The sequence below is a fragment of the Polypterus senegalus genome, chromosome 5 (genome assembly GCF_016835505.1).
Source record: "Polypterus senegalus isolate Bchr_013 chromosome 5, ASM1683550v1, whole genome shotgun sequence".
Lineage (NCBI taxonomy): Eukaryota > Metazoa > Chordata > Cladistia > Polypteriformes > Polypteridae > Polypterus > Polypterus senegalus.
In genome coordinates this window covers 152,474,451-152,500,973 of record NC_053158.1, presented here as the reverse complement: position 1 = coordinate 152,500,973, position 26,523 = coordinate 152,474,451, and the positions used below count along the sequence as shown (strand labels likewise).

The window sequence follows — 26,523 nt, the reverse complement described above, 5'->3', positions numbered from 1 at the left end:
GTAACTTCTGCTCCAGGTGCAAAAGTCCAGTGGAAATCTCTCTGGACATCATCTGTTTGGTTTTTAATGTGCCTTTCTCCTACTCAAGGATTCCCACATGACTTAGATTCTAAGGCAGCTGCATTTTCTCAAAATCATTACCAAAAATGATAAAAAAAAACAAAGAAGGAAATCCCCACAGAAGTTCTGACCTACTTAAGTGGAAGAAATGTCTTTGGTGTATCTAATTGTTTCCCTCTTTTTATAAGGAACAGATAAAAGAGTTTTTTTTACATTTTTCAAGTACAAAAAATCAGTAGCCAAATTCAAATATTCAGTTTGTTGTACTTTTGTACCTGCTCAAAATGGACTTTCACTAAAAGATAAGTGCAAAGAGACTATATCCTAGCTACCCAGGTGTCAATACAGTCATTTAAACCATTGTATTTGAGGATTTGTATTCTCTGTTTCACTAGCCAATTGACATTATATAATAAGTATCACAGATCCCGTGTCCTCAGTTTGTACCTCAAGGCCGGTTGTTATCTGTGTTGAGTTTGTGCTTTATTCCCATGTCTGTGTCAGTTTACTTCTCATATCCCAAAGACATGTTTGTTAGATTGATTCCATATTGACCCAATGTGAATGATGGTGGGGCTTTTCAATTGTCACAATTTTGGACAACTCTGCTTTGGTTAATATTTGTATTTATTTAGTTAGGCGAAGCCAATGCCCAATATTTTTGGATGCAAACAAAAACAAACAGCAATTTGTGAAATAAGTGGTTAATTAGGGAAAAGATATTTCCTGTTTATTTGACATTGTCTTTTTTCTCCTATTTAGCTTTTTGTGTGTTCTGTTAATCCTGGGAACAAAATAAATCTTTTCAGCGGCAATCCTTTTGCCTAGTCTTGGTAAAACATTATTATCTTACTTGTGCTTTTGCCTTTCCTAAACTGCTTTTCCTACTGGGGTATGACTCATTTCATTTGGCCAAATTAGCAATCGACCCCATTTGCTGCAGGGATAGGCTCCAGTCCTCCTTGAGTCCTTAACTGGATTAAGTAGTGTTAAATTATTATTATTTTACAGTATGTATGTAATATTCACTGTCAATTTATATTACCTAGCTTTCTGAGTGCAAAAAAGTTATTTTGTTTTAAACTGTTGTTAGCTGTTGGAAGGGATCGATTGGGAGGTAGTGTAGTTTATTTTTATTATTAGGTGGCAAAATACTTTTGGTTAGTTATTAGATGTTGTGCATACATTGTCGGTTTCCTTCTTCTTATTTTCCATTAAACTGTCAAAAGTATTTGAGATATCACTTCACGTTTACCAGATACTTTAAGTAATTAAAGAGATGGAAAAGCAAATTATAATCAATAAGATGTGCAGGCCAACCTTGTTAATTTTATTAATGTTTTCTTTTTTCCTGGCACAGATCATATGTATCAAACTAGCTAAATATGTGAACAGGATCCAGTGTACAAATGTCTACATTGTTGTACATTATATACATTTATTTTTTCCATCTTAGATCACCCAATCTATTCTGAATAATGGCTAAGTTTCGACAAATGTATTATTATTATTATTAATTTTTATTTTTTTTTAATCAAAGCTAGCCTGATGTTAACTTTGTGAAATCAAATGTTTAAGCAGGAGTGAGCTTATGTTAACAGGCAGTAAAATAACAATCCTTTGTTTTGGTGTAGACATGCATTAAATGTAATCACTTTACTTGGGGCTCTTTGGCACCATTTAGTATTTGAGGCTGTCCACTGCTGCTGCTTTGTCTTTTTCAATTTAATAAGTTGTATAGCCACACTCTTTAACCGTAATGGCACTCTAATTGCTTAATTACCTAAATGACCAAACCAGAGTTGAAGCCTCATCTAATTTTAATTTAATTTGTATTACACATTCACTCAAGTATTTCATTTATTTTGTCAGACATTTGTGGATCCATAAAATAATTTATATTATATAAATTATTATATACATTTTCATTGTTCTTGTTTTTTGGGCCATGCTTTATTTAATAGTTTATTGATTGCAGTAACCAAAACAACAACAGACCATATTCAGTCATTTTTATTTTTAAGACTATATTAAAATGTTTTGGTTAATGTGGAGAAATAATTGTTGTATATCTGTAGGACACGGTAGGATAATCAGTAGGAGAGGGAAGGATAACTGACCACTTTATTCAGAGTATTATACTGTAGATGTGACATATCTCCAGGCGGCCTGTTTCCAAGTGACAGCAGTGGTTGGTTTCACTCATAAACAGTGGTGTGGTGTAGTGGTTAAGGCTTTGGACTTCAAAGCCTGATGTTGTGGGTTCAGATCCCACTACTGACACATGTGTGAACGTGAGCATGTCACTTGACCTGCCTGTGCTGCAACTGCAAAATCAGAAGACATGTAACCAATCGTATGATAAATGTTGTAAGTTACCCTGGATATAGCCTTCAGCTAAATAAGTAAATGCAGATACAAAATAAGTAAATGTAGCTATTAATCATAAACTAATGCTAGAATTTCACTAAATCATTTGACCAACTTCAGCAGGTCCAAAAACAGTAAAATGGACCTACTTAGGGAGATATATCAAGCAGGTCTTTTTTTTTTTTTTTAGTAAGCCAAGTGTTCAGTTTTGAATTCCACACCTGGGCTGTGAATTACAGAGCAAGGCCGTAAGTTCTATATTGGAACAACCAGTGGCAGACTTAATGCAAACCTGTTACATTACTATTACCATAAAGTAGTACGTGAAAATAATCAAATTTGCCATTTGTGCTCTCCAATCTATACTCAGTAAGCCATAATGACAATGTTTTTAGAAAGGTCTTCAGATTTATTAAAAATCAAAAACTAAAATCTCCCATTCATGTAAGTAGTCGGGCCCTCCATTCAGTACTTTGTAGAAGCCCCTTTGGCAATAATTATAACTTCGAGTCTTCTTGGGTAACCTTCTACATGCTTTGCATACCTGGATTTGGGCAGATATTCTTAAACTCTGGATTGGATTGGAAGTGTGTGTAAATTGCCATCTTCAGGTCTCTCCACATATGTTCTATGGGCTTTGTCTAGGCCACTCAAGAACAGTCAGAGACTCGTTTCAAAGCCACTCAATTATATGCAGAAATTGAAAGGGTCTGAACACTTTATACATTCACTATATGTGATATGCAGCATTTCATGTGCTGAAGGCCTCTATACATGCTACAGTTAACATGCAAGTCCTTTTGTTATCTGATCTATAGTATTCAGACATTCTCTTGTTAAATTTCCTGCATTAAGTTCTGAAGTTTCCTATTACTGCTGAAATACAGATGTTTGTGCCCTTCACAAATGTAATCACTTACTAAGATTACAAAATAAAAGAAAAAAATCATAATCCTGTTTGTCCTTTATAAAACTAGGATGTTTCAGCATGTTACTTTCTACTTGTTTCATACAAATTATTCTTTCAATATGGCACATTTTAACAGGGAAAAACACACCCCATTTTAGGAGCCCTCATGCTCTTTCTGAAATACTGGCTTCTTTCACTAGTGTAACGGAAAAATAATTCCCCTTGGAGTATAGCACTGACAGAAATTTAAAAAAAGGTTAATCACGTACTCACAAGAAGAGAACAGTTGTTCAGTGTTTGGTTCTTGGCCTAAAAACTTATGGTCCATGCTAACTGTGGCCGTCTTGGGAGGTGTGTTAAGGAATCCGTGGCACAGCTTTAAGTTTAGGAAAAACACACCTCTTACAGTGAAATATTTTTTAGCCAATTTGATCACTTGTTTCTTTACTGCCTGATGTTTGTCTTAAAAGACTAGAAAACAGGAACGCTGTTAACTACATGAAGACATTTGTTTATAGTTTGTCACGTTTAGATAATTGAAGGCTTACAAAGGTGGTGTTGTAATGGAACTTTTTTTTTATTATTCTGAAATATGCAGCCAATTTCAGAGATTCAATTTAGCTGCAGTGTATTTTTTAAGAGTTGGCTCATTTTATTTCATGGTCTCTTGATGTAACTATACTTTCAGGAGCCAAAGTGGTTTCAGTGATCTATGTAACTGAAGCTCTCTGTGACTGATTTTGTGGAGTCTGCCAGCTTGTTAAGGAGAATGTCTTTTGGGATGATAACACTTTAATCTATGATGAGTTTCAGTCACTAGAATACTGCCTTATTCTTTTAGTCTGGCAGGTTAGTTAAACTGCCTGCACTTTTATCATAGGAAATGCACCAATGTAAGTTTGTTGCTGGATACTTTGTGAAAGTCACTACATAATGTTAATGCTGAAACTTTTCCTTTTTGCAAGTATCCATTAGTATGGGCCCTATGCAACAATTAGCAGTAAAATAAAGTTTGATTTAGTTACTGTAAAAACTTGCCAGTTTACAAGCTGATCTACTTTATGAGGCCTCCTAACCAGTACAGTATTATTATTATTGGCAGAAGTAAAAAGGTGGAGCTTGCTGCTTTCAGTGACGTTCTAACTAATGTACACGCTTAGCTGTGTAGCTGTGGGTGGCTTCTGTGTTGACCCAGAAAAAGAACAAAGTCCCTTTATCATTGAACCCAACAGGGCCACCAAGGAGAGGCTGCTCACCTGCCTCACTTTTCCGGACTCACTGAACTTGCACTGCTGAGTCAGATTTTGATAGCAAATATTCCTAATTTATTGTGAATTAACCAAAAAAAAGCACTACTTTCTCCACAGGGTGTCATCTTAAAAAGGAAAAGCTAAGTAATAAAAATATCATTAGGCCTTTCTTAGACACCTGCTTTTTCTGAAGATTTTTTAAAAGTCAATCAGCCGTATAGTTAGTGTTCCTGCTGTTGTCTGAATGAACCTACTGTATATCTATTAACACATAGAGGACTCACTTTTTTGGTAAGTTGTAATGCAATAAACAATGGGACCTATTTTTTTTTTAAATATCCCACCATGGCAAAGATGTTTAGATCAGTGGGATGTATTATAAAGAGAAACTGATAACTGCACTTAACAAATTCAGTTCAGCTTTTGTGTTAACTATTTTTATGTTATCATTGAACTGAATTAAGTATGCATAGATATTTATCTCCATTCTGATAGCTCTTGCTTTTTTACATTGTGTGTGCGCGTGTGTTTTCAAGTCAACCAAATCAGAGCTTATTTTATGCAATACTTGCACTAAGCACACCATCACAAGGTAGGTAGTTGTTATATTTATATACAGTCTCACTTTAACCTGTGAAATTGGGTCAGTGATTTTTTCTACATATTGTGCAGTAGCATTGCTAGGAATATCACTTTTCTCCAAGACTGTAAATGAGAGGCATGGAAAGTAAGCAACATGAATGGCCCTGCATCAACATTCATTTGTTCGTTGATTCATTCCAATACAGGGTTGTGAATGTTAGTCTATGCCTGTGACCATGGGCACAAGGCAGAAACCAAATCTGGATGGGGTGTCAGTGTATTTCATTGCACACGTATTCGTGCCAAGCCACTCTAGAGACACTAGTTAACCTAATTCAATGAGTATTCTGTAATGTAACTGTTTTTTACGCACTGGAGACCATTGCTTAAAACATACCATATTGCACAGACTAGACTTTAACTCTGAAGGTATGAGGCACCAGCATGACCAATTTGCAACTGTGATTCAACACCTTCAGTGTTTATGGCTGAAATTATATAAAGAAAAGTCAAGTTGAAACGAGAAAATGTAAGTTTTTTGACAAAAAGTTTGAAGGAGGACCAATATCTCCACCCATCTCTGTTATCATCTCAGAGATGCCCCACAGAGTGTGAACATGAAAGCAGTATTGCAAATCACGTCAGTAGGTGCGCTGAGCAGGATACTCACTTCAGACAGCCTGGTACCACGCTCTGACTTGTTTTTGTTGTACTGTCTGGAATTCAACGTAATGACTTTTGTCTTCTGGTTTCCTGATTATGTCTAATAGCTATGGAAGTATATTTGAAACAGTCATTGCTTAGCCTTAAACTCTGCTTGCAACTCATACTTGAAATATACTGTATCAAACCCTTTGTTTTCATGTCTCAGTTTCGAGTGTTTCCTTGAAAATCAGTACTGTCCAAATTGGGCCTAACTAGACAAAATTTTTTCTAATCCCAAATTGATTACCAATTTTAATCTAACAGATCATGAGCAAAGCAAACAAGTAATATAATAGTGCAGATTGTGTTAAATGCTCGGAGCAAACTAAACAGTTGATTCTCAGTTGAAGATGTAGATCATTTTAAAGACAGACAACATGTACACTTAGAGGTAATAGCTTAAATGTCTTCTAAGTATCCAACTTAAAGAGATAATTTTTTACTGTTTTCTTTGAACACGTAATGGTCTGAACTTGTGTGTAGTAGTCATTTTCTGTCTACTTGGCCTAAACGGCACATTCTCATTAAAATTGTACTATGTTCTTCTTATGTACTAATAATTTTTTAGTAATAAAGTTAATGGCTAAATTAATTGAAGCAGTTATTAAGACAAAGAGAGAGCAGGGGTGTCCAACTGTTATCCTGGAGGGTGGCAGTGGCTACAGGCTTTCCTTCCTACCACTTTCTTAGTCAGTGACCAATTTCTGCTGTTAAGTGACTTCTTTTGCCTTTGTTTCAGTTGCCCTGTTTCTTAAGACTCAGTCCTGTGAACTTCTTTTTTCCTTAAATGACAGACAAACAAAAATGAGATGTGACGTGAGCCAACAGATGACCAGTTTAGTGGGGCCTCGAATTCCAGTTTCATTCCAACCAGTTTCTTAATCAGAAGTTGATTATTGCTGTTAATTAAAACAGTTATTTAATTACTTGGCTTATTAGTACATTCATTATTTACAAAACTATTTTATTTCTCCTCTTATTAATAACACCATCAAAATGTTTTGTGGAACAGAGCTGATCAACTGGGACCGTCACCTTTCTATTGTTTGATATTGTATGATGAACACAGGTTTAACAGGTCATGTGTTGATTTGTTTTGTATCTTGTTTAGTTGCTGATTAATTTAAAAAGACATAAATAAGGGGCCTGAGACTTCAATACAAAGTCAATTAACATTAAGGCAAAAGAAGCCGATTAGCAGCAAAAACTGGTTGCTAATTAGTAAATGGTTAGAATGAAAATTTGCAGCCACTGTAGCTCTCCAGGATCAGAGTTGGACACCCCTAAGATAGAGCATCACATGCTATGAACAAGTGTATGAGCAATTAGTGACTATGGGTTCAGGGTGTAAAGGTAATTTTTCTCTAATATCTTTAAATTCTGTGAGGAATCATGAAAGCATGATATTGTTCATCTTAATTTTCAGAGGACTTTTAATGAGGTACCACATGAGAGGCTAGTAATCAAACTAAAACAAATTGAAAATTAAGGACACTGTGTTTGTTGATATAGAACTAATTATTGGGCATTTTTTTTGTAATGAGATGGAGTAATTTTTTCTAGATATGGCCTGCAATTGGTAGGATCAAGTGCTTTACTAGGTTGATTCCTTGTCTTAAAAAATGTTTAGTGTCCAAGAACCTGCAAGCAATACCTGGACTAGCTACTAGGATTGCTATTATCTTGGCGTTTCCATGCCCATTTTCAAATCACATTTTCTAACAAAGTCTAGTTAAAGGTGTGGCGTTATTACTAGCATTATTAGTGGTAGTAGTTCAAGTGGTATTTGTCATTTGTACATAGTACATATGCATATTTGACTAACAGGCAAAATGCAGTTATTCTCTGGTGCCATGATAAACAAAAATATATTAAAATTCATGTTTATTTTATTTATTAGAAAACATAAATCATCTAATATAAAGACTGTATTTAAAGCAAAACATTTTGAGTAAAAATTATTTCAAAGTTTCATTTGTATATACATTTGGATTTGAAGTGACATTTGTCCATCATACTTTAACACTGTGCTATTATCTTTTGAGCTGGGAGATTAGTTTGGGTTTGTGTCAGTCAGGATTTGAAAGAGTTTCATTGGTCTGGATTGTACAGTGAACATGCTCCTATGTGGTTTCCCATATTCTATAACTAAATATATAAATATTTGTATCCAGTAATAATAAACATGCTAGCTGATTTATTTTAGTTTGCTAATTACGTTTTTACTTACTTGTATTCTTGCATCCTGCCCAAATGTAAAAGGTTGAGGTGGGTTTATTTTTGAAAAGACATACCATCTTCAGCACTATTCCTCTTTCAGTTTTATCATCTTTAATTCGTAGATGCACTCTCCGTCAAAGTATGCTTTTTTTGAGTGAGAACCAGATACTCAGTCTTGAGATGGCAGTCAGATTTCCATTCATAAAACTCTCACAAATCGACATTTAAATATTACAAAATGTCTTCAACTTGGTTCTATGACCCTATCATGGATTAAGCAGGTTTTGTCAAGTGGAAAATGTCACCAATAACAGTCACATAAATTGCCAAGTGTCTCCAGAAGTACTTCCAGGATGTCCAAAAGACACTTCTTTATTTTCTAACTGTTTCTACACCACGATGTCCTCACACCAACTCTCTCCACTGTCATCTTCTTCTTCTTCTTTCTCTTTCATTTTTTCTCTCTCTCTCTCTCTCTTGACCTCCTTCTTCCTCCTCACAAGCTTCGTCTCCTTCCACCCAACTCTGGCTCGTCTATTGGAAGGAGGCGGCCCCTTTTATTATGACCCAGATGAGCCCCAGGTCCTCTCCCTGACGTCACTTCCTGGTGTGGTGAAAGTGTCAGAAAAGCACCTGGAAGCACTCTTCTTGGAATTATTTCTGGCAGCACTTCCAGGATTCCCTCACTGTTCGGGCGCCCCCCTGGCGGTGGCCACGTCCTCTCACAAGCGTCCCAGCTCCCTCCTTGTGGCCCCCAAATAGGCCAAGGAGTAAAATTGTCCACGTCGGGGACTATCCAGGCGTCCCGGCCGGGCAGTGTCCCCGCTCATCTGTGACAATGTATATCCTTTCATTTTCATTTTTAGTATGCCACCCAAGTCTGCTTGTCTAAAGAAACTGTCAAAATGCAGGAACAATCTCTGCACCTGCATACACTCTTGCTGTTATTTACTGTTGGCCACTGTACATTCAACCAATAACCAAATATATATTTGGAATTTGAGTGTAAATCAGAGAATTCAAGAAAAGTACACAGAGGAGGGAAGAACTTGCAGAATTCCATACAGGCAGTGGCAAGGCAATTATTTGGACCCAGGATTTTGGAGTTGTGGCCCCCACATAAAATTCTTCTCATTTAAAATTTTAATTATAAGTAATTAATTTAAAAAATTTCCCGTAATATGGCATTTTGCTAATTAAGTCTGTAACGGTGGGAATGTTAGGAATGTCCTCAACATTAAGTTGGTTGCCTCTTCCTGCTTTATCTTTGATCCCCACTGAGACAATTAATTGTTCAGGGTTGCTGACTGACTCTGATCTGAAAAGAGCATGTTTGAACTCTGTCTGAATAAAGTCATCAATCTGTAGGTTTTCTCTTTTTACTTCACTGCACAAACAGTCCATTTAGAAATTCTTGTTTGGATTGACGTAATTGAGGAAATGCGTTTTCTTAAATGCATATGCTTTTTCTTGGTGTGCTATTTGATTTTCTGCAACCCCCACTCCTCCAACCCAATCCTCTTTGTGAATTTGGCACAGCTTGTTGCCTCATTCTTTCTTGTCTCTCACTGCCAGAAATTAAATGGCTTCAGGAACCTCAGCAAGCAAGCAAGCACTCATCCGTTTTACCCCTGAGACTCAGCAAATCCTTGCATTGGACTGCCTGAGAGTAGAACTTTTCTTTTTCTTTTTTTTCCTGAGCCATGTGTTTTCTTTGCAACAAGCTGGACCAAACCTCACATTCCCAAGTACCGCAGAATAGCTGTCTCTTTAGAGTCTGGACCACCACATTGAAGATCCTCACCAATGATCTACATTAAAAATGATACATTGAGCTGTCCACTAAAACACTGACTTGCTCACAAGGTCATAAGCAGATTGCCAAATGTAGTTGAAAGCTGTGTTTTTTTGTTAAATTAATTATATAATTAAAAACAGTGTTTTCATATGTTCTTTGTGAGTCAGATAACATTGTAAGACAGTTTATATGAAGCAGACCTTATAAAACCTGGTGTCTTCCTTTATTTCTTGAAGTTTACTCGCAGAGTCTAATGCAAAAGATGGATTTTTGAAAAGTAAAAATTTTCACATTAAAAACTTACAGCAGTTTATCCTAGGCAAATACTTTATATGTATTAAAAATGACTGTAACCTTGTAAAGACACTATAGGAAATGAAGGTATGACCAAATACTGTATATTAGAAAGATCTTAGAGTGGTGATATTTGAAGCATCATAGAATGGTTGCCCTCAAGTGTGCAGTTTGAAGGCTTGCTGCCCCATACATTTTTCTTCTCTGTGTTCACCATCATGCAGTCAATACAGCATGCAAGCTTCTGAAATTCTGGATGAGTTGTTGAATTACCGATAATTGTCAGCTTGTATTAATTAAAATAATACTCCTGCAATCATGAATACCAACCTGTTTACTGGAGAGAATTGCCTCCAATATGCACAGTAATCACTTCATGCCTGCTATGCCAACTTACTTCGGTAGTAATCTGGACAGAGTTAATCCACTCCATAATAACTCACTGAGAAAATTATTAGGAACACCTGTACACCTGCTTATCCATTCAGTTATCTAATCAGCCAATCAGGTGACATCAGCACTATGCATAAAATCTTGTAGGTTCAGGTCACGAGTTTCAGTAAATGTTCACATCAAGCACGAAAATGGGGAAAATATTATTCAATGATTTTGACCCTGGCATGATTGTTGGTGCCAGATGGAGTAGTTTGAGTATTTCTGGAACTGCTGATCTCCTGAGATTTTCTCATAAAACAGTCTCTAAAGTTTACTCAGAATGGTGCAATAAACGAAAAAAGCATGCATCGGTTCTGCAGATGATAATGTGCCTGTGAGTGATCAGTGGTGAGAGGTCAGTGGCGAATGGCCAGACTGGCTCAAGGTGACAGACTGTAACCGCTTTGTACAACTGTGGTGAGCAAAAAAAAAAAAACATCTCAGAATTTACAACCTGTCAACATGCCTTTAGGCGGAGGGTCTACAACAGCAAAAGGCTATGTCGGGTTCCACTCCTGTCAGAAAACAACAGAAACTGAACCACTGAAGACTGGAAAAACAAATTCTGGTATAATGAATCATGATTTCTACTGAGGCACACAGGTGGTAGAGTCATGAGTTGATACTAATAGCATGAATCTAGGCACCCAGTGTAAAATGTGCCAACAGTCCAGGCTTATCAGTATACTGCTGCTAGATTATGTGAATTTCCCCTTGGGATTAATAAAGTATCTATCTATCTATCTATCTATCTATCTATCTGGTGTCGGTGGTGGCATAATGGTGTGGGGAATGTTTTCTTAGCATACTTTTGGCCCTTTAACTCGAATCAGTCTTTGCTTAAATGCCACAGCCTGAGTATTGCTGCTCACCATGTGCATAGCCACAATTTATCTATCTTTTAATGACGACTTCCAGCATGATAATGCACCATGTAATAAAGCAAAAGTTGTCTTAAACTGGTTTCATGAATTTGACAATGAGTTCTTTGTTGAAGGCCACTGGAGATGTGATAGAAAGGAAGATTTACAGTGTGAATGTTCAGTTGTCAAATCTGCGGAAATTATATGATTCAATCATGTCAACATGAACAAAAATCTCAATGGGATGTTTCCAACATCTTGTAGAATCCATGCCTCAAAATATTTTGAGAGCAAAAGGAGGCCCTATTCAGTATTAGTATAGATTTCCTAATAATTTTTTCAGTGAGTGTATCTATTTTTGAATCTGCCTAATTCACATCAGGCCAGAGTATGTCCCATTAGCATTGTTTGTAAGACAGGAATAAACCCTACATGCATGCACACTCCACAAACACTCAGGATTATCCAAGGCTGGCATGCAGTATAGTAATTTGAACCCTTGACTCTACATGTTGGAATCTTGTCCTGAGTTGTAGAGTCATCAAATTCCTAGTATTTGTATAATGAATTGGTGATCCTGCTTTGTCAGTGGGACCCAACAACCGTCTGATATTCTTGCAAGCATTTGACAGGTTGGTGCACAATCCATTCAGAGCATTTTGTCAACACAAATAGTAGGAACTGGCAAGATTATTTAAATTCCTTAAACTCGGCACATGCTTGCAAATGCCTCAGAGACTGAGCCAAAGAGAAGACGTGCAACTTAGGCAACTTAGCCAGCAGATTTCAAGATTTGTTACTTCTATACTTCTTTCAATGTCAGCCATCCGTAAATGTGAGAGGATGAGTAAACGTTACAATACAAATATTTGATCTTAGTAATTTCACACTTTTGACCCCTTGAACTTTTTCAGGGGCTCAGAGTTACAAGGTGTCATAATATTACATAGTCTGCACATTTGTATGCTTGCTCTTCCAGTATTCTCGAGCAAACCTTTGTGGTCTTTGGAATTATTGTACAGTATAGTAATGTGTGTATGTGTGACACTGATGCCATCTAGTGGTCTTGTTTTATACCTACACCATAAAATGGAAGCCTTCCAAAAACATTTTGCTGTATTGTTTCTGCATTTTTAAGTTCTGACTTTTAGTTAACAAATGTATCGAAAGGATATGAGAGTAAAAAATCTTTTAAACAAGCTATTTTAAAAATCAGTTATTTTACTTTGTAAGAGCAAAAGATCTTTCCATCATCATCATCCTTTCATTTAATCTGTTTATGCAGGTCAGAGTTACAGAGTCTGAGTCCGTAAAGCAAAACATGCATTACAGAATTTCACTGTGCAAATGTTTAATTGACTAGGTAATATATAAAAACAGCATCCCCAATGTTTAGAATACTATAGTCCTACTGCACAGACCAGACACAGGCCTGACATTTTTTTTCTAGCAGTGTTGCCATGGAGAGAATCAAGAGTTTAATATGCCCAAAGACTGGCTGTTGTAAAAGAAACAAGTATTTACACTTACTATTACAGGGATATTTAGAATTTCAAGGAATAGGGTGTGAGAATGAGTGGGTATTTCTTCTTCTGAGCCTTATGATGATGCATTCATGTATTCTTGGTTTTCATTTCAAATTCACTGTTATCATGCCAGTATTAGAACATGCACATGTCTTCTTCTACAAAGAACAGCCCTACATAACTAGAAAGAATCCCTACACAGCCACTCAGATCGTGTAGGTTACTTGTGCATTGTGGACAATGTGTTTTTTGCACATTAAACCAACAATGACAACAAAGAAAAGGAAAAGCATGCAAACATAAACCATAAACTCCAAAATCTTATATCTTATACAAGTCAGCGATGTTACTGACAGCATCACTGACAGTTGAGCTATACTTTACAACGACTGAGCTCAAAAATGTTGTCCTACGAGGTGTGTTTTGGGTTTTTCTGTCCAAGGGGAGTATTTTTCACTTGAGGTGATCGTTTGCTGTGTAATTATGTGGACAGAGAAAGTCAGTTGGCCTCCATATGCTTTGAGATACAATAGTGTAAGCTTTATCACTAACGAACATCTGAACATGTTTTGAATTAGTGAAGTCAAAAATATCGTGTCAGGTCGATTCTGAAATTTTTAAACAGGTTTAATACCTGTACTTGTTTTCTATAGTATTAATTCTATCCTCATCAAATGTACTTTGCTACTCACTTGTTGTGTTGACTAAGGGTTGGTTTATACTTCACGCTCAGAATACATAATGGCTGCCACACATTCCTGCTTTCTTTTTACACGTTCACTGAGCACAATGTCAGAAATTAATGTGACGTGTGCAAATTGTAGTACCAGCAAAAATATGTGAGTTCAGGTTTTGGTACATGACGTCAGCATTGTTGTTTACTAGCAACATATGACAGCAGGCTTGCAGCTCCAACAGGATTAATGTGTGTGCTTTGATGTTTGATGGTGCGTTGCAGTGAAGCAAATCATCAAACTTAAATGCTGACGTGCAAATGTCTTCATGGTGCTTTTCTTCATCTATTTCTCATAGGCAATCAAAGAGTTGCATATTCTCCATTGTAACACGATACATTTTAAGGTCCCACATACCGTCTTCTGTGTGCTGTCTGTCTGCTGTGCTGTTTTTCACCTTTGCAAAAGCATCAGAATTCAAAGAATTTTTATTTTTAATGTCTTTCTTCCCTTAACTCAGAACATATCGAAACTGGACGTTTTTTCACCATAATGATTTCTTGCACTGCCACCTGGTGCAGTCCTCCAGATTTACTTAAAATATGTGCACAACTATAGACAGTACACTGCTTACATAGCAGCAGCATCCTCAAGCTCATGCGTCGTGTAACATTTATATCCCCGCCTCTGAGTTCAGACTCATAGAAAACCCTATATTGAACCGAACTGATGTGATGAGTGATTAAACTTAATACAACATTGTAAATAGTTATAAGGTGTGTGCACAGTTGTCTTGTTTTTCTCTTGCATTTATAATGTAATCTAAAAAAATGACAATAAATCAAAAGAATACACAGCTCTTATTGTGTGTGCAAAATCTTATTTGGAATGCAAGCAGTTTTTTGTTTTTTTACTGTTAGGTTCTGTCTACTTTTCTTATTAACTATACAGCTGAAATGTTAATCCCTTTCTGTTGCTAATCAGTTAATTAATCAAAAATAAGTAAAAAAGAATTTATCTTTTAAATAAATTTGGCTTTATCACAGTAAAAGGGTGAAAATAACACTTTAGGTCCTTTAAATGCTCTTTGATTTGTGGAATTCTTTCTCTTCTGTTTAAAATTATGAATAATTTTTTTTGTTTGATTTTTTATTTTGAAAGTTTAATTTTCAAACTTAATTTCATGTATTAGTTTGAAAGTTTTTTCCTTTTATTTCTAACTGCATCACATCCTCATATTGAAAGCTGCTGCAAGCAGACAATGACTTGTTATAGAACAGAGCTAATTAAAATAGATCACATTGGAGTTGCCCTCAGATGTATCACTTTTGGGGTTGCACTCAAACCCCCAGCATCGCCTTTTATCCACATTAGTATACAGAGATCTTAGAGTGACATTGATAAACACTATACCCTGATAAACATTGTGGTTTAATTTTCTTTTCCTATTTCTAACTGTCACCCAATGTCCTGGTGGACAATCTTATTTGAGCACAACCTGCTTTTATATCCAGTGAGGCTTTCAAAGGATAAAACCCTAAAGGGTCAGCTGCATGCATAAGGGTGGCTTTCCAAGTTATTCATTTTTAGGAGGCTTTCTAAGTTCTAAGCTGTGTCTCTGTCGGGATAGGCACATCTTCTCTCTTTCACCCCACACCCTTTTCCTGTAGTGGCAGAACCTTGACTACTCCTCTATATATAACAGTGATGTTATCTGCCAAAACGTAAGATGTTGTTCACTTCAGGCAGTTGTTTTGCTTGTTAGGCCATCTGCAGTGAAACTTTGAGCATCAAGGCTAGGGTTTGGTCAGAAATGTGGGACGTGATCTGGTGGGTACCAGTCTCTGTTACTCCGCGTATTATATTGTATATTGAAATATGTGTCAGTTATACTTAAGATGTTTTCATTAGTTGATCTGCTGCATCAATGTTATTTTGAAGAGACATTTTTGAATATATTAAACTACCTTTGACATTTGGACATAAAATAGTGACTGATTAGATTAATGAACTGCAAACATGCTAATATTTCTTATGCTGTCTGAGGATTAGTTGGGCCTACTATGGAATAGCACAGCTGGAGAAACAGAACTATATTTGGAGAAGCTGGGCTTATTTCTCTAAAGCGGTGTTTCCCAAACTCGGTCCTGGGGATCCCCTGTGGCTGCGGGTTTTTGTTCCAAGCAGCTTCTGTTTTTAATTGAACTCCTGGGCTAATTAAGTGCCTGATATTTCCCAAGTTCCGTGTTTTGGGAACAATATAGAAATTAGAAAACTAAGTTTGCCAAAAAAAATATTACAATGTACCAAGCAGTTATATAGGAATAATGTATTTTTTTCTTTGTAACAGTATTTTAATCTTGATCTTCATTCTTCTTTTCAAGATGTTCTAATTGTTTAATTAATCCATTATTTACTAATTAGTGGGTCTGATGCTAAAGTAGTTGCAGCCTTTGATTATTCTGTGTCGTTTTTAATTGTCATTATTAAGATACAACAAAGGGGAAAAACCGCACAGAGAAAGGGCAAAATATAATGAAATCAACAGAAGAGAGTTAAGTGTTTAAATCTATAGCAATAGAAGAAATATATATAAACATCCTTATTAATGTAAAAATCATGCTGTTGTGCTTTTTCTGAATGTACAATAAAAGAAAAAAGAATTGCAGCTAATTAAATGAGCTCAGTGTTATCAGGTGTTGTCACTGATTAGGAATCTGGTTGGAACAAAAACCTGTAGCCACAGGGGGTCCACCAGGACCGAGTTTGGGAAACACTGCTCTAAAGCAAATGCCATAAAGGTCAATCTACATACAGAGCTGAATTCCAAGAATGGGTCAACAAACATTTCACAATACAATGCGTATTGGCAGCATACAGTATATCTTAACTTCCGTCAAAGTTAAAAATGTACATGTTTGACTACAAGGGGTAATTAAACGTTCTTTTAATTGTCTACATTTTATTGTGCCATTTCTGAATGAGTACAATGGATTCTATAAACTTTATTGTGTGGTGAATTTAATTTTAAATGGATAAATTTGCCATTTTTTCCGACCAAACTGCACTTAATAACCCATAATGACTATGTGAAAACATGTTTTCAGAAAATTTACAAAATAAATAAAAATCATGTGCAGCACGGTGACGTTGTAGTAGTGCTGCTTTGTCGCTGTAAGGAGACTAAGTTTCATATCCCGGGTCCTCCGTGCATATTGTTTGCATGGTTTCTATATCTGCACCAGTTTCCTCCCAAAGTTCAAAATCATGTAGGTTAGGTGGATTGGCAATGCCAAATTGGCCTGTATGTGAGTTCAGCCTGCAATGGACCGGGGCTTTGTCCAGGGATTGTTCCTGACATACACCCAATGCTTTCTGGTATAGACCCCAGCCCCTTACGACCCTGCTGAGGATTAAGCAGTGTGATGGTGCGAATTGGCTCCATAATCCCTCTCTTCTTTAGGAGCCTCTTGAGCCCACAGTCATTGATACTGTAACCAAGACGATGACACATGCGTTGCAGACAAGGGGTAAGTACATAAATGTTCAAGTCCTTTTATTATAAAAATAATCAAAAATACATCCAAACAGTATTCAAAGTGCATTGCTTCCAAAGTTCAACAAATAATCCAATATAAATGAAGTATTCAGTGGATGATAAAAGTTCAATAAATGTTTCATAAAATGAGGTTAAAATTATGCAGGAAGCTCTTTTCTAAACCTTAATCCACAATGCATCCCTTTAAAATCGACATGCCTTCTGCTCTCCCCTCATGGGATCCTGCAGAAGTCATCCTGCCGACAAGCACAGCCAACCTTCCGTTACAGGCCTGGGTTTCTGCTGTCCATGGCTCCCAGTACAGCTCCCAATCTGAACCCCGCCTCAGTCCTTCATCCCCCACTGCCTTCCCCGGGCTTATGCGGGAGCGAGCACTGGGTCAATCTAGCTCCCTAAGCCAATCAGCTACAGTGGCCTTCTTCAGCCCCTGAGCGTTGGCCACATTTAGAAATTTTGTGTGGTAAGGTATTAATAATAAAAAAACTGAAATCTCTAATTTATATAAGTATTCACACCATTTCCTGTGGCACTCCAAAGTGTGGTCAGGTGTATCCTGTTTTCTTTAATTCTCCTTGAGATCAGTCTAGAAATTGACTAGACATCGTTTAGAAAGACACAAACATGTGTATATAGGTTACAACAATTCACACTGCAATGCAGGAACAGAAAATAAACCATTAAGTCCAAAAACTCACTTTAGACCTTTGCCTCAATAATTGTGAAATGGAAGGCAAATGGAACCAACATGGCTGTTTCTGGAGTTGGCCAAACCAAATAGGCCTTGGTCAGGGAGGCGACCAAAAACCCAGTGGTCCATCTAACATAACTTTAAAAGTCTTCTGCTGTGATGGGAGAATCTGTCATTTATGGTAGAGTGGCTAAACAGAAGCTGCTCTTGAGTAAAAGTTTTCTAAACGGGATTCTGAGAGCAAGAGGAATAAGTTGCTGTGGTCTGATGAAATAATCTTTAGTGAGAACTCCAAGCACTTTGTCTAGTGAATTCCAGGCACTACTCATCACCTGAAAATACCATCTTTATCAGCAGCAGAAACAGTTCAGAATTGAGGAAAGGATGAATGCAGCCAAATACAGAGAGGTCTTAGAAGATAATCTGCTGCAGAGTACAGGTAATTAAAGACTGGGGTGCCAATTCACTGATCAGTACGAGAATAACCCAAAGCATACATCCAGTACAATGCTGGAGTTCCTTTGGGACAAATCTCTGACTGTCCTTGAGTGACCCAAACAAAGCCTGGACTTGAATCCTATAGAACATCTGTTGAGAGACCTGAATATGGTAGTTTACAGACGTTTCCCATCCAGTCTGAACCCATGAAGCTGAACCGATAAAGTTGCTATATCCAGAGAGTGGCAGTACTAAACACTAAACCACTGTGCCACCCTAACAATAAACACTTTTCAATGATACAGTTGGTTATCATGTAGAGGCATTTTCCTTACATTGTAGGAAGAGTGTAGAAACATGTCAACTAATTAAACAATCACATCATTTAAAGGAAAGGGATTGAATAGGAAAAGGTTAACCTGAAAAGTAGAAACCACAGTGTCACAGTAGATCTTATTTCAGGAACACTTGCTTTTGTATTAATTTGCAGTTCCATCTGTAGAAGTGCCTAGTGGGATATCAGTTTATAATTATATGGTTTCAAGCTACAAAGTGTAGCACTTCCAATTTTCAGGATCACTTTCTTACATGTAGTCATGTCAGTAGCAGATCATGATAAACATCACTTTGTCTGCGTCAGTGACAACTGGAGTTTACTTTAATTTATTCTGGATTATAGAGAGTACCCTTGAGCTGTAGCTGAACCCAGGATGGATGTTACGTAAACTATAGCACTCCAAAAAGGATGTTTATATTAATAAAATAACACAGGAAAGTGGATAAACACAAGAGAAGGAATACAGTTCCAAGATAAATAAATGGAAACAAAATCCTGCTTCCCTTCTTGGGCCTAGCTAATACAAAATTTGTACCCTTGTGGGATTTGCCTACTTAGTTTATGCACACCAGTATTCCTTCTCTACCACCATTCTCCATACGTTATTTTCCTCTCTGGCCTCTCTTCCACCTGCTAGCCAAAGCCTTTTTTGATTCGCACCCCTCATCAAGTTCAGTTATCCTTTGGATAGAATGGGCTTTTAAACCCCGGCCAGGAACTACATCTGGGAACATCCTGGCAACTACTGTTAGGGTAGGAATGCCATTTAGAACACTTGGGAACTATCTGGAATTTCACCTAGGGGTCTAATGTGTCCTTGCAGTGCTGATCTCCAGCTGACACTTCAAGTGTCAGACAGTTCCCTGGCAGGCTTATCACCATAACAAACAGCAGGAGGCCAAGTATAATCCACTGGACCTTCCTGTTATAACCTCTTAGACTGTGAAACTCTAGTGTCCAAGAGTTTCCTTTTATTCATTATTAGAATACAAGGATCTACCACTGAGGTTCCCATTAGTGAATGCCCTTCTGCACTGGCATAGGTATGGCAGTTATTCATGCCAGTAAAATCATGTCAGGGCATATTATAAGCTGACTCTTATTCAGTACTGCTTGAATTGCCAGCAAGCCCAGTATTGGCTTCACCTCCTCTACATTTAGAAAAAGCTCCTTATATCTTGTGACACGTGTATAAAAGACTTTTTTGTACCTGCATTGCAGCCTTAATTTATAGTGACTGACTGAAATTGAATTTAGTAAAGAGAGGTATCAGTTATTCCTACTTTGCATAACGGTACTTATTTTTTTTAAAAAGATTAAATAATTTCCAACAAATAACTGTACTGCATTTCTCTTGTTGCTCATTTTCTTAAATAATGTACAGCAGTTCTGTGTTTTTTGCTAGTTCCACTTAGGATGACAAAAAGTGATCAGAAGCAGTTTTTCACCATTTGTCTTCTTGCAGCAAGAGTAAAACTTTTTTGGACCGGGGGGCATAAAGGCAGGCCTTGTCACCTTAATTTTTTCTGTGAGAAGCAGCCAATTTGTATGCACGGCAGAACCTTTAGTTTTGGAAAAAAGAGAGAGAGAAGGAGTGGTATCTAAATTGTGAGATCTCTGTTGTAATCAGTTTCTTTGCAGGCTGGTGGCGTACACTGAGCTAAGTAAGACCCATGGCTAGTCAGAATACAGCTGCCCCCTATTCATTTGAGTCAGAGCACAACTCTATTTCCATTATAAAAGGGGGAGGGAGAGAGGAGGTTGTCAGAGAAACTTTTACCAAGTCACTTAACAGGCAACCCTTGTCATGTAAGTCAGCGTTTTAGCAGCTTTTTAAATACCTAAGTCTGCATGATGCTGAAATGCTGACAGGGATGTTTAACCTCTTAGTAACAACTTGAAATCTGTACAGAAAAGCTGAAGCGATTTTAGACGGTGAAAAGCAACCTAGGCTCTGTGACTGCAGCAGAGATTTTTAATTTGTTGGGATGGGACATCAAATTCACAGTGTATATAGCCTGCTGATTCTTCTTAATCCAGTTTGTGGACAGTGGTCTTGGTGGGCCAGTCTTTGGGGCAGTGGAACAACAGCAGCCCCTGCAGAAACCACTGAGTCAGGCACTAGCACAACCCTGATTCAGGTAGAAGAAATCTTGGAGGGAACACAGAGCAGTGCGACATGGATCACAGACAAATTTCTTAGTCCCTCAGAGGAATCCATTGGCTCGTCAGACTTTCCTCTTCCCGTTAGAGGGACTGTCAGGTCAGAAGACACTATGGCAATAACTAAGAATCCCAAGAGTTCTAAAAAACATCTGAGAAAATGGAAGACAGGTAAGGAAGGGAAATGTGCATGAAAAGCATCAGCAGATTTGGACTTTTTTCACAATTGACTTTTTATCTTTTTTTTTTGTCATTAATTGAAGCATGATTTGTTTGTGTTTTCTCATGGTAGGAGGAAAATAATATACACGAATGTTTGTTTTGTTATTAATAGTTTAATAACTCTATAAATTAACTTTATAAAATAAATTTTATGTCAATGGGTAGCTCACATCCCTTAGTTAACTGAAGATGTAAACTGGCCTAGAATGATTAAGTGTAGACATATGCTGGAGTGTATACTGGAATTAACTATATTGTGCCATTTACTGTCCTTCTTCAAGTTAAATTGACAAATCAATGTAATATGAACATAATACATACAAAGAGTTGTAAAAATAGACAAATACATATATGATTTAATAGTTTAAATGTGTTTAACAAAATATTATCAAGTAATTTGTAAACTCTTTGAACTCTTCAACTTTCTTTAGTAGGATTTTTGTAGAACTTTGCAAATATGCAAATTGCACTGTTTCAAAGTAACTGCTATGGAACTGAAATTGTTATTATAATATGACAAATAATTTGATACGATTCCGAATGGTGTTTTACTTTAAGTTAAGTTGTAGAGAATTAAATAAGTGGGAAATAGTCTGTAGTTAATGTATACGTGTTAAAAAATGGAATGGCATTCAGAGAGTTAAACAAGTGCATTTAATAGATAAGCAGTATCATATGATTTTCTGGTAATAGGATTAGAAAGTAGCATTAGTAGAGGATTGAGTTTACTTTAGTAAATGGGAGCTCGGCCTGAATATTTTTTCTCAGTTCTGTGCTGATCTTTGTTTAATGGTGATGCAAAGTGTTTGGCCAGGAATGCCTGAAAGGGAGCTTTTGAGATTGTGTCATTTGTGACAAAGAGCACTGATTAATGAACGTCTGGCAATTTGACTTGATTATTAATTAATTAATGTGAGCCTGCGCGGTTTTAAGTAAACACTAGCTTGCATTATAAAATAAGCAAAAGAAAATGGGTGGGGTCTCCCCAGACTAAAATCATTAGTTACTGTTGTGTTTTAAGAACCTGTGCACCATATGAAATGCTTATGTTGAAAGTTTATGCATGTAGTTCAAGTTCAAATGTAGTGCCATGCATACAAGTAATTCTTACTTGAATGTCTCCCACTGACGAGACTACAACAGACCACAGAAAGACAATTCATTGTACTTTGACTTTAACACACAACACACATATATACACACTACAAAACTACAGGTATACTGTATATACAATGCTTGTGCAAACAGTATCACACATAACATACAATATGCATACAGGAAATTATTAAGTTAAGCGTATTGCCATATGCACAGTACAAAGTTTACACATGTATCATAGTTCATTCCTTTTGTGTAGCTTTCCTATTTGTACTGTGTCTGCATTAGAGTAGCTGCTGTTTATCCAATGCTTCTGCAAACTTGAGCTGCATTGGACGCAGCTGAGAATGTAAGAATGACATCAATGTTACATTTTGGAAAGCTTATACTTGCTGGTTTTGTCCAGATACAATTTTATTAGTATTCACTTGGATGTGATTTTTCAAGACTGTTTTATCACTTTCTCACCATTGTTAATCAAAAGATGAAATACAATCAAAAAATCCATACAGTTTATTTTTCCAGTCACACAGTTTTACAAGATAACAAGATGGTATGGTGTAACAGTAGCCAGTCACTCATGGAAAACCTTTGACCAGGGATTAGTTTTTGAATTTTAGAAAAGACATTCTGAAGATACAGTGAAATACACCAAAAGAAAATTATTTAAGTAGTTTCTTTATTTTTTGGCTCCACATACAAAGCCAGTAAAATTAGCCTGAAGACTATTGGCCCATGCACACCACTTCTGCTTTTGGTAAAAATGCTTCCATTTGCTAAGATGGGAGGGCTAACAAAGTATCATGAGCAACCCAGATGCAGTGCTTGCTTGAAATGGAAGTTTTCATTGTCTGTCTTTTTATCTAAAGTAAAGCCATAGAGTCATACTTTACTTCATGTAGTGCCTTTCTAAAATGAACTATATCTTATAGCACTTCATCAAATATAGACCTATGGTACAATTGCTTTCATATTTTTAAGAATAGGAGCATTGCATGGTTGGACGGCTTCCACAGTGTCATTCAGTGAGTAGAGTTGGGGTTGAACTACTGTAGCAACTTCGTGATTTAAAGCCTGGTGTCTCAGCCATTGAGTCTCACAATGCTGCAGACATGCAGCCCGGTGCACAAAATAAAAAGGAGTGTTAGCTAGTCAGGCAGCATCCCAACAAATATTTAGATTTTAGGTAAATTAAACCAAAGGGGAAATTAAATAATTGTAAGAGCAGGTGCTAAGCATCCGCTACTCTCCTTACCAGAATTCGGCGTCGGTTCTTCTTGTCTTGCGGGCGACCTCGGTAGCGTAGCCGACTGAGTCTTCGATGTGTGGAAAGGCACAAATAGATGGTCACCCCAGTTTTGTGGACTATTTGCCAGTTATATTTATTTCTTTAAGAACACAACTGTGGACATACCGCACTGAGCTACACAAAAACCACTTCTATGTTTTTTTTTTTTCTTTATCTCTCTACTCCACCCACCAAATTTCTCCTCCCTTAAACAATCTATCAATTAACTTTATTGAAATTTCCTGATATGAACTCCTGCTTACAAATTATGGTATACATTTGTGGCGTGGGTTAAGATGAACTATCTTTTGTATTCTGTAATTTTTAATTATGAAAAAGGAGAGGATAATACATTGTTAATTTTTTTTCAGCAGCAGCCTAGCCCTAAAAAAGATGTGCTTTTATCTGTATTCTGAAAGAGTATGGCAATTTTAAAACTGCAGACCTATGGTACTCCTTTTATGTGGAGTTTCTGATGTATCTGTATTTGCTTGCGTTTTCATGAGCCTCCTCAGACAGTCCAGCTGGCGCAGTTAAGTTGTTGCTTTGTATCTGTTGTTTTGCTGTGTTAAGTCACAAATAACCATAACACACATTAGAGACAAACTGCTTTAACTGATCAAATTAATATCAAAAATTTCTAGCTACTCTTAAACTATAGCAGTACTTAAAAGAAAAACAATGTAACCTTAAGTCACACTTTGCTTTTCTTCTTGTGTCTTTACAGAGAGGGGTTCCAGGGGACATCTTGATCTTACTGAATTGATAGGTGTTCCACTTCCTCCTTCAGTTTCTTTTATCACTGGATATGAAGGATTTCCTGCGTACAGTTTTGGACAAGATGCCAATATAGGCAGATTAACCAAAACATTCATACCTCAACCTTTCTACAGAGATTTTGCTGTCATTGTAACCATAAAGCCAACCACTAACCGAGGTGGAGTGCTCTTTGCCATTACTGATGCCTTCCAGAAAATCATCTATTTGGGCATTGAATTAACACCTGTGGAAGATGATACACAAAGGATTATAATGTACTACACGGAATCCTCGACATCAAAGTCACAGCAGGTAGCTTCCTTCAAAGTTCAAGAAATGACAAACAAATGGAATCGCTTTACACTGGCCGTACAAGATAATAAAATTACACTGTTCATGGACTGTGAAGAGTATCATCGTATTTTGTTTGAGCGCACTTCCCAACAACTGCAATTTGAATCAAGCTCAGGAATTTTCGTTGGAAATGCCGGAGGGACTGGTCGACCAAAGTTTATTGTAAGTACCGCAGCCACTTTGTGCTTTAAACTTAACTGTGCACAAAATAAAAAAGAATATAGTGATATGTATACATTTTTACATTGATTTTGATTAATACAATGCAGTGATGTTTTTAACAAATGTTATTTACAAGGTATTTTCAAAGAATTTGTGTATCAACAGCCTGTCAACTTCAGCATCCATTTAGTCCATTAGTTTCATTCAAAGTAGCTACATCAATCTTCTGAATTTTGTGGACCGTGATGAACAGCTATAATGAAAAGCTTTCATTAGCTGTATGTGTTCATCCAGCCAGCTATTTTCAGACCCTGTGCTTATCTAATAATTCTTGGTGACTACAGAAAATTAACGCAAAACAGGACCACCCACAAGTCTCACCATAAATGTGTATTGTTATGTCATGATGTTAGATTACACCCAAAGCAGATGGGAAATTAATTCATCAAGTACTGAGCCGATTGATTAATAAAATAATAATGAAAATAATATTGATTTAGATTAAAAAAGATCAGCAGCAAGCAATAATTATTTCAATAATATGATTACAAAAGCAAGCGAAGCACTTTTCACTTTTGATTGTGCGGCCATTTTCTGCTCAAGTGCATTTGCTATTTAAGTCTCTTGATCAAGGTTAGTCAAGTTAGTATTTTATTTGAGTATCAGCTAGGTAGATGATATGTCATTATTTTTGGTTTAATAAGTTTAGCAGTGTTTCTTGATTTTTGTTTTTCAAAAATTGCACAGCTTCTGAGATGGTATCAGTTCAAGTGGTGAGTATAATACTTAACACAAGAAATTCCAGTCCAAGTATGTTTGTTTTCAAATGTTTGATAAAATTTAAAAGAATAGTCAAGCACACATTGACACACACAAACACAAAACACATTTGATGGTGCATTCTCAGGTTTCTATAGTCAAGCAAAATGACAAATTTTATTGGCTAACTAAAAAGATTACAATATGCAAGCTTTTGAGGCAACTCAGGCCCCTTCTTCAGGCAAGATGTAAGGTTTTATTATGTCACAGAAAACTGTATACACTTAAATCTTGCCATTCACAAACAAACAGAATCTATTTTAGAACATATCAGATTTGTATCAAGATGACCCGAAAGTTCTATTTACATTCTAGCTTGTAGAATAAGACAGAACCTTCCATTAGCTTTTTAACTATGTTTTCTGTGTAGCTTCAGAATGTGCAGCCAAACATTTGTATCATAACTAAACAAGTACTGTTGTGATTGTAACATTAAGAATGGCTCTTAAGAACAGCTGGTTTCAGATTTATTACTTCTTGCTATTTTTTCAGTCATTAAATTATGTTTTATTTTAGTTCAGTATTTATAAAATGGCTTTGGTTTTTAGTGCTTTGATGGCATCAATAGTGGTATTCAGAAACTTTTAAAGCTTTAGTATTGCTAAAGCACTTCAGAATATGCTGAGGTGAGTGCCTTAACTTGTAATATTGAATCAAACTTGCATTTGATTTGAGCATTATTTCTGACTGGAGTCCTGTCTAAAGTTGGTCTGTGGTCTGTGCCCAATGGTGGCTGGATAGCCAGTAGCACCTCACAACCTTGAACTGGATAAGGTGCTGAGAAAATATATGTATGTATTGTGGATGGCAGGGGGCATTAGTGAGCCCTAAACCCCGTACACTACTGACACAAATACAATCACAGATCAAAATACAATTATTTTATTTCTTTCAAATACCTTTGAACAGCACAGTATGCACAGGGACAGTGAATCTTTCCTCTTCCTTC

General features: G+C 36.6%; 1 protein-coding gene across 4 annotated transcripts in view; it reads left to right on the top strand.

Annotated features, from left to right (window-relative positions):
• Window positions 1-26,523, top strand: part of LOC120529589 (collagen alpha-1(XVIII) chain-like) — a 258,159-nt gene that overhangs the window by 74,172 nt on the left and 157,464 nt on the right. For 2 of the 4 annotated variants that reach the window (XM_039753508.1, XM_039753506.1), the window contains exons 1-2: window positions 20,522-21,043; window positions 24,208-24,755. In XM_039753508.1, coding sequence (XP_039609442.1) covers window positions 20,698-21,043; window positions 24,208-24,755 — 894 coding nt within the window. In that variant the 5' untranslated portion in view covers window positions 20,522-20,697. Of the gene's footprint in view, window positions 1-20,521; window positions 21,044-24,207; window positions 24,756-26,523 lie in introns of those variants that run through there. The other 2 variants (XM_039753507.1, XM_039753509.1) reach the window with 2 other exon arrangements.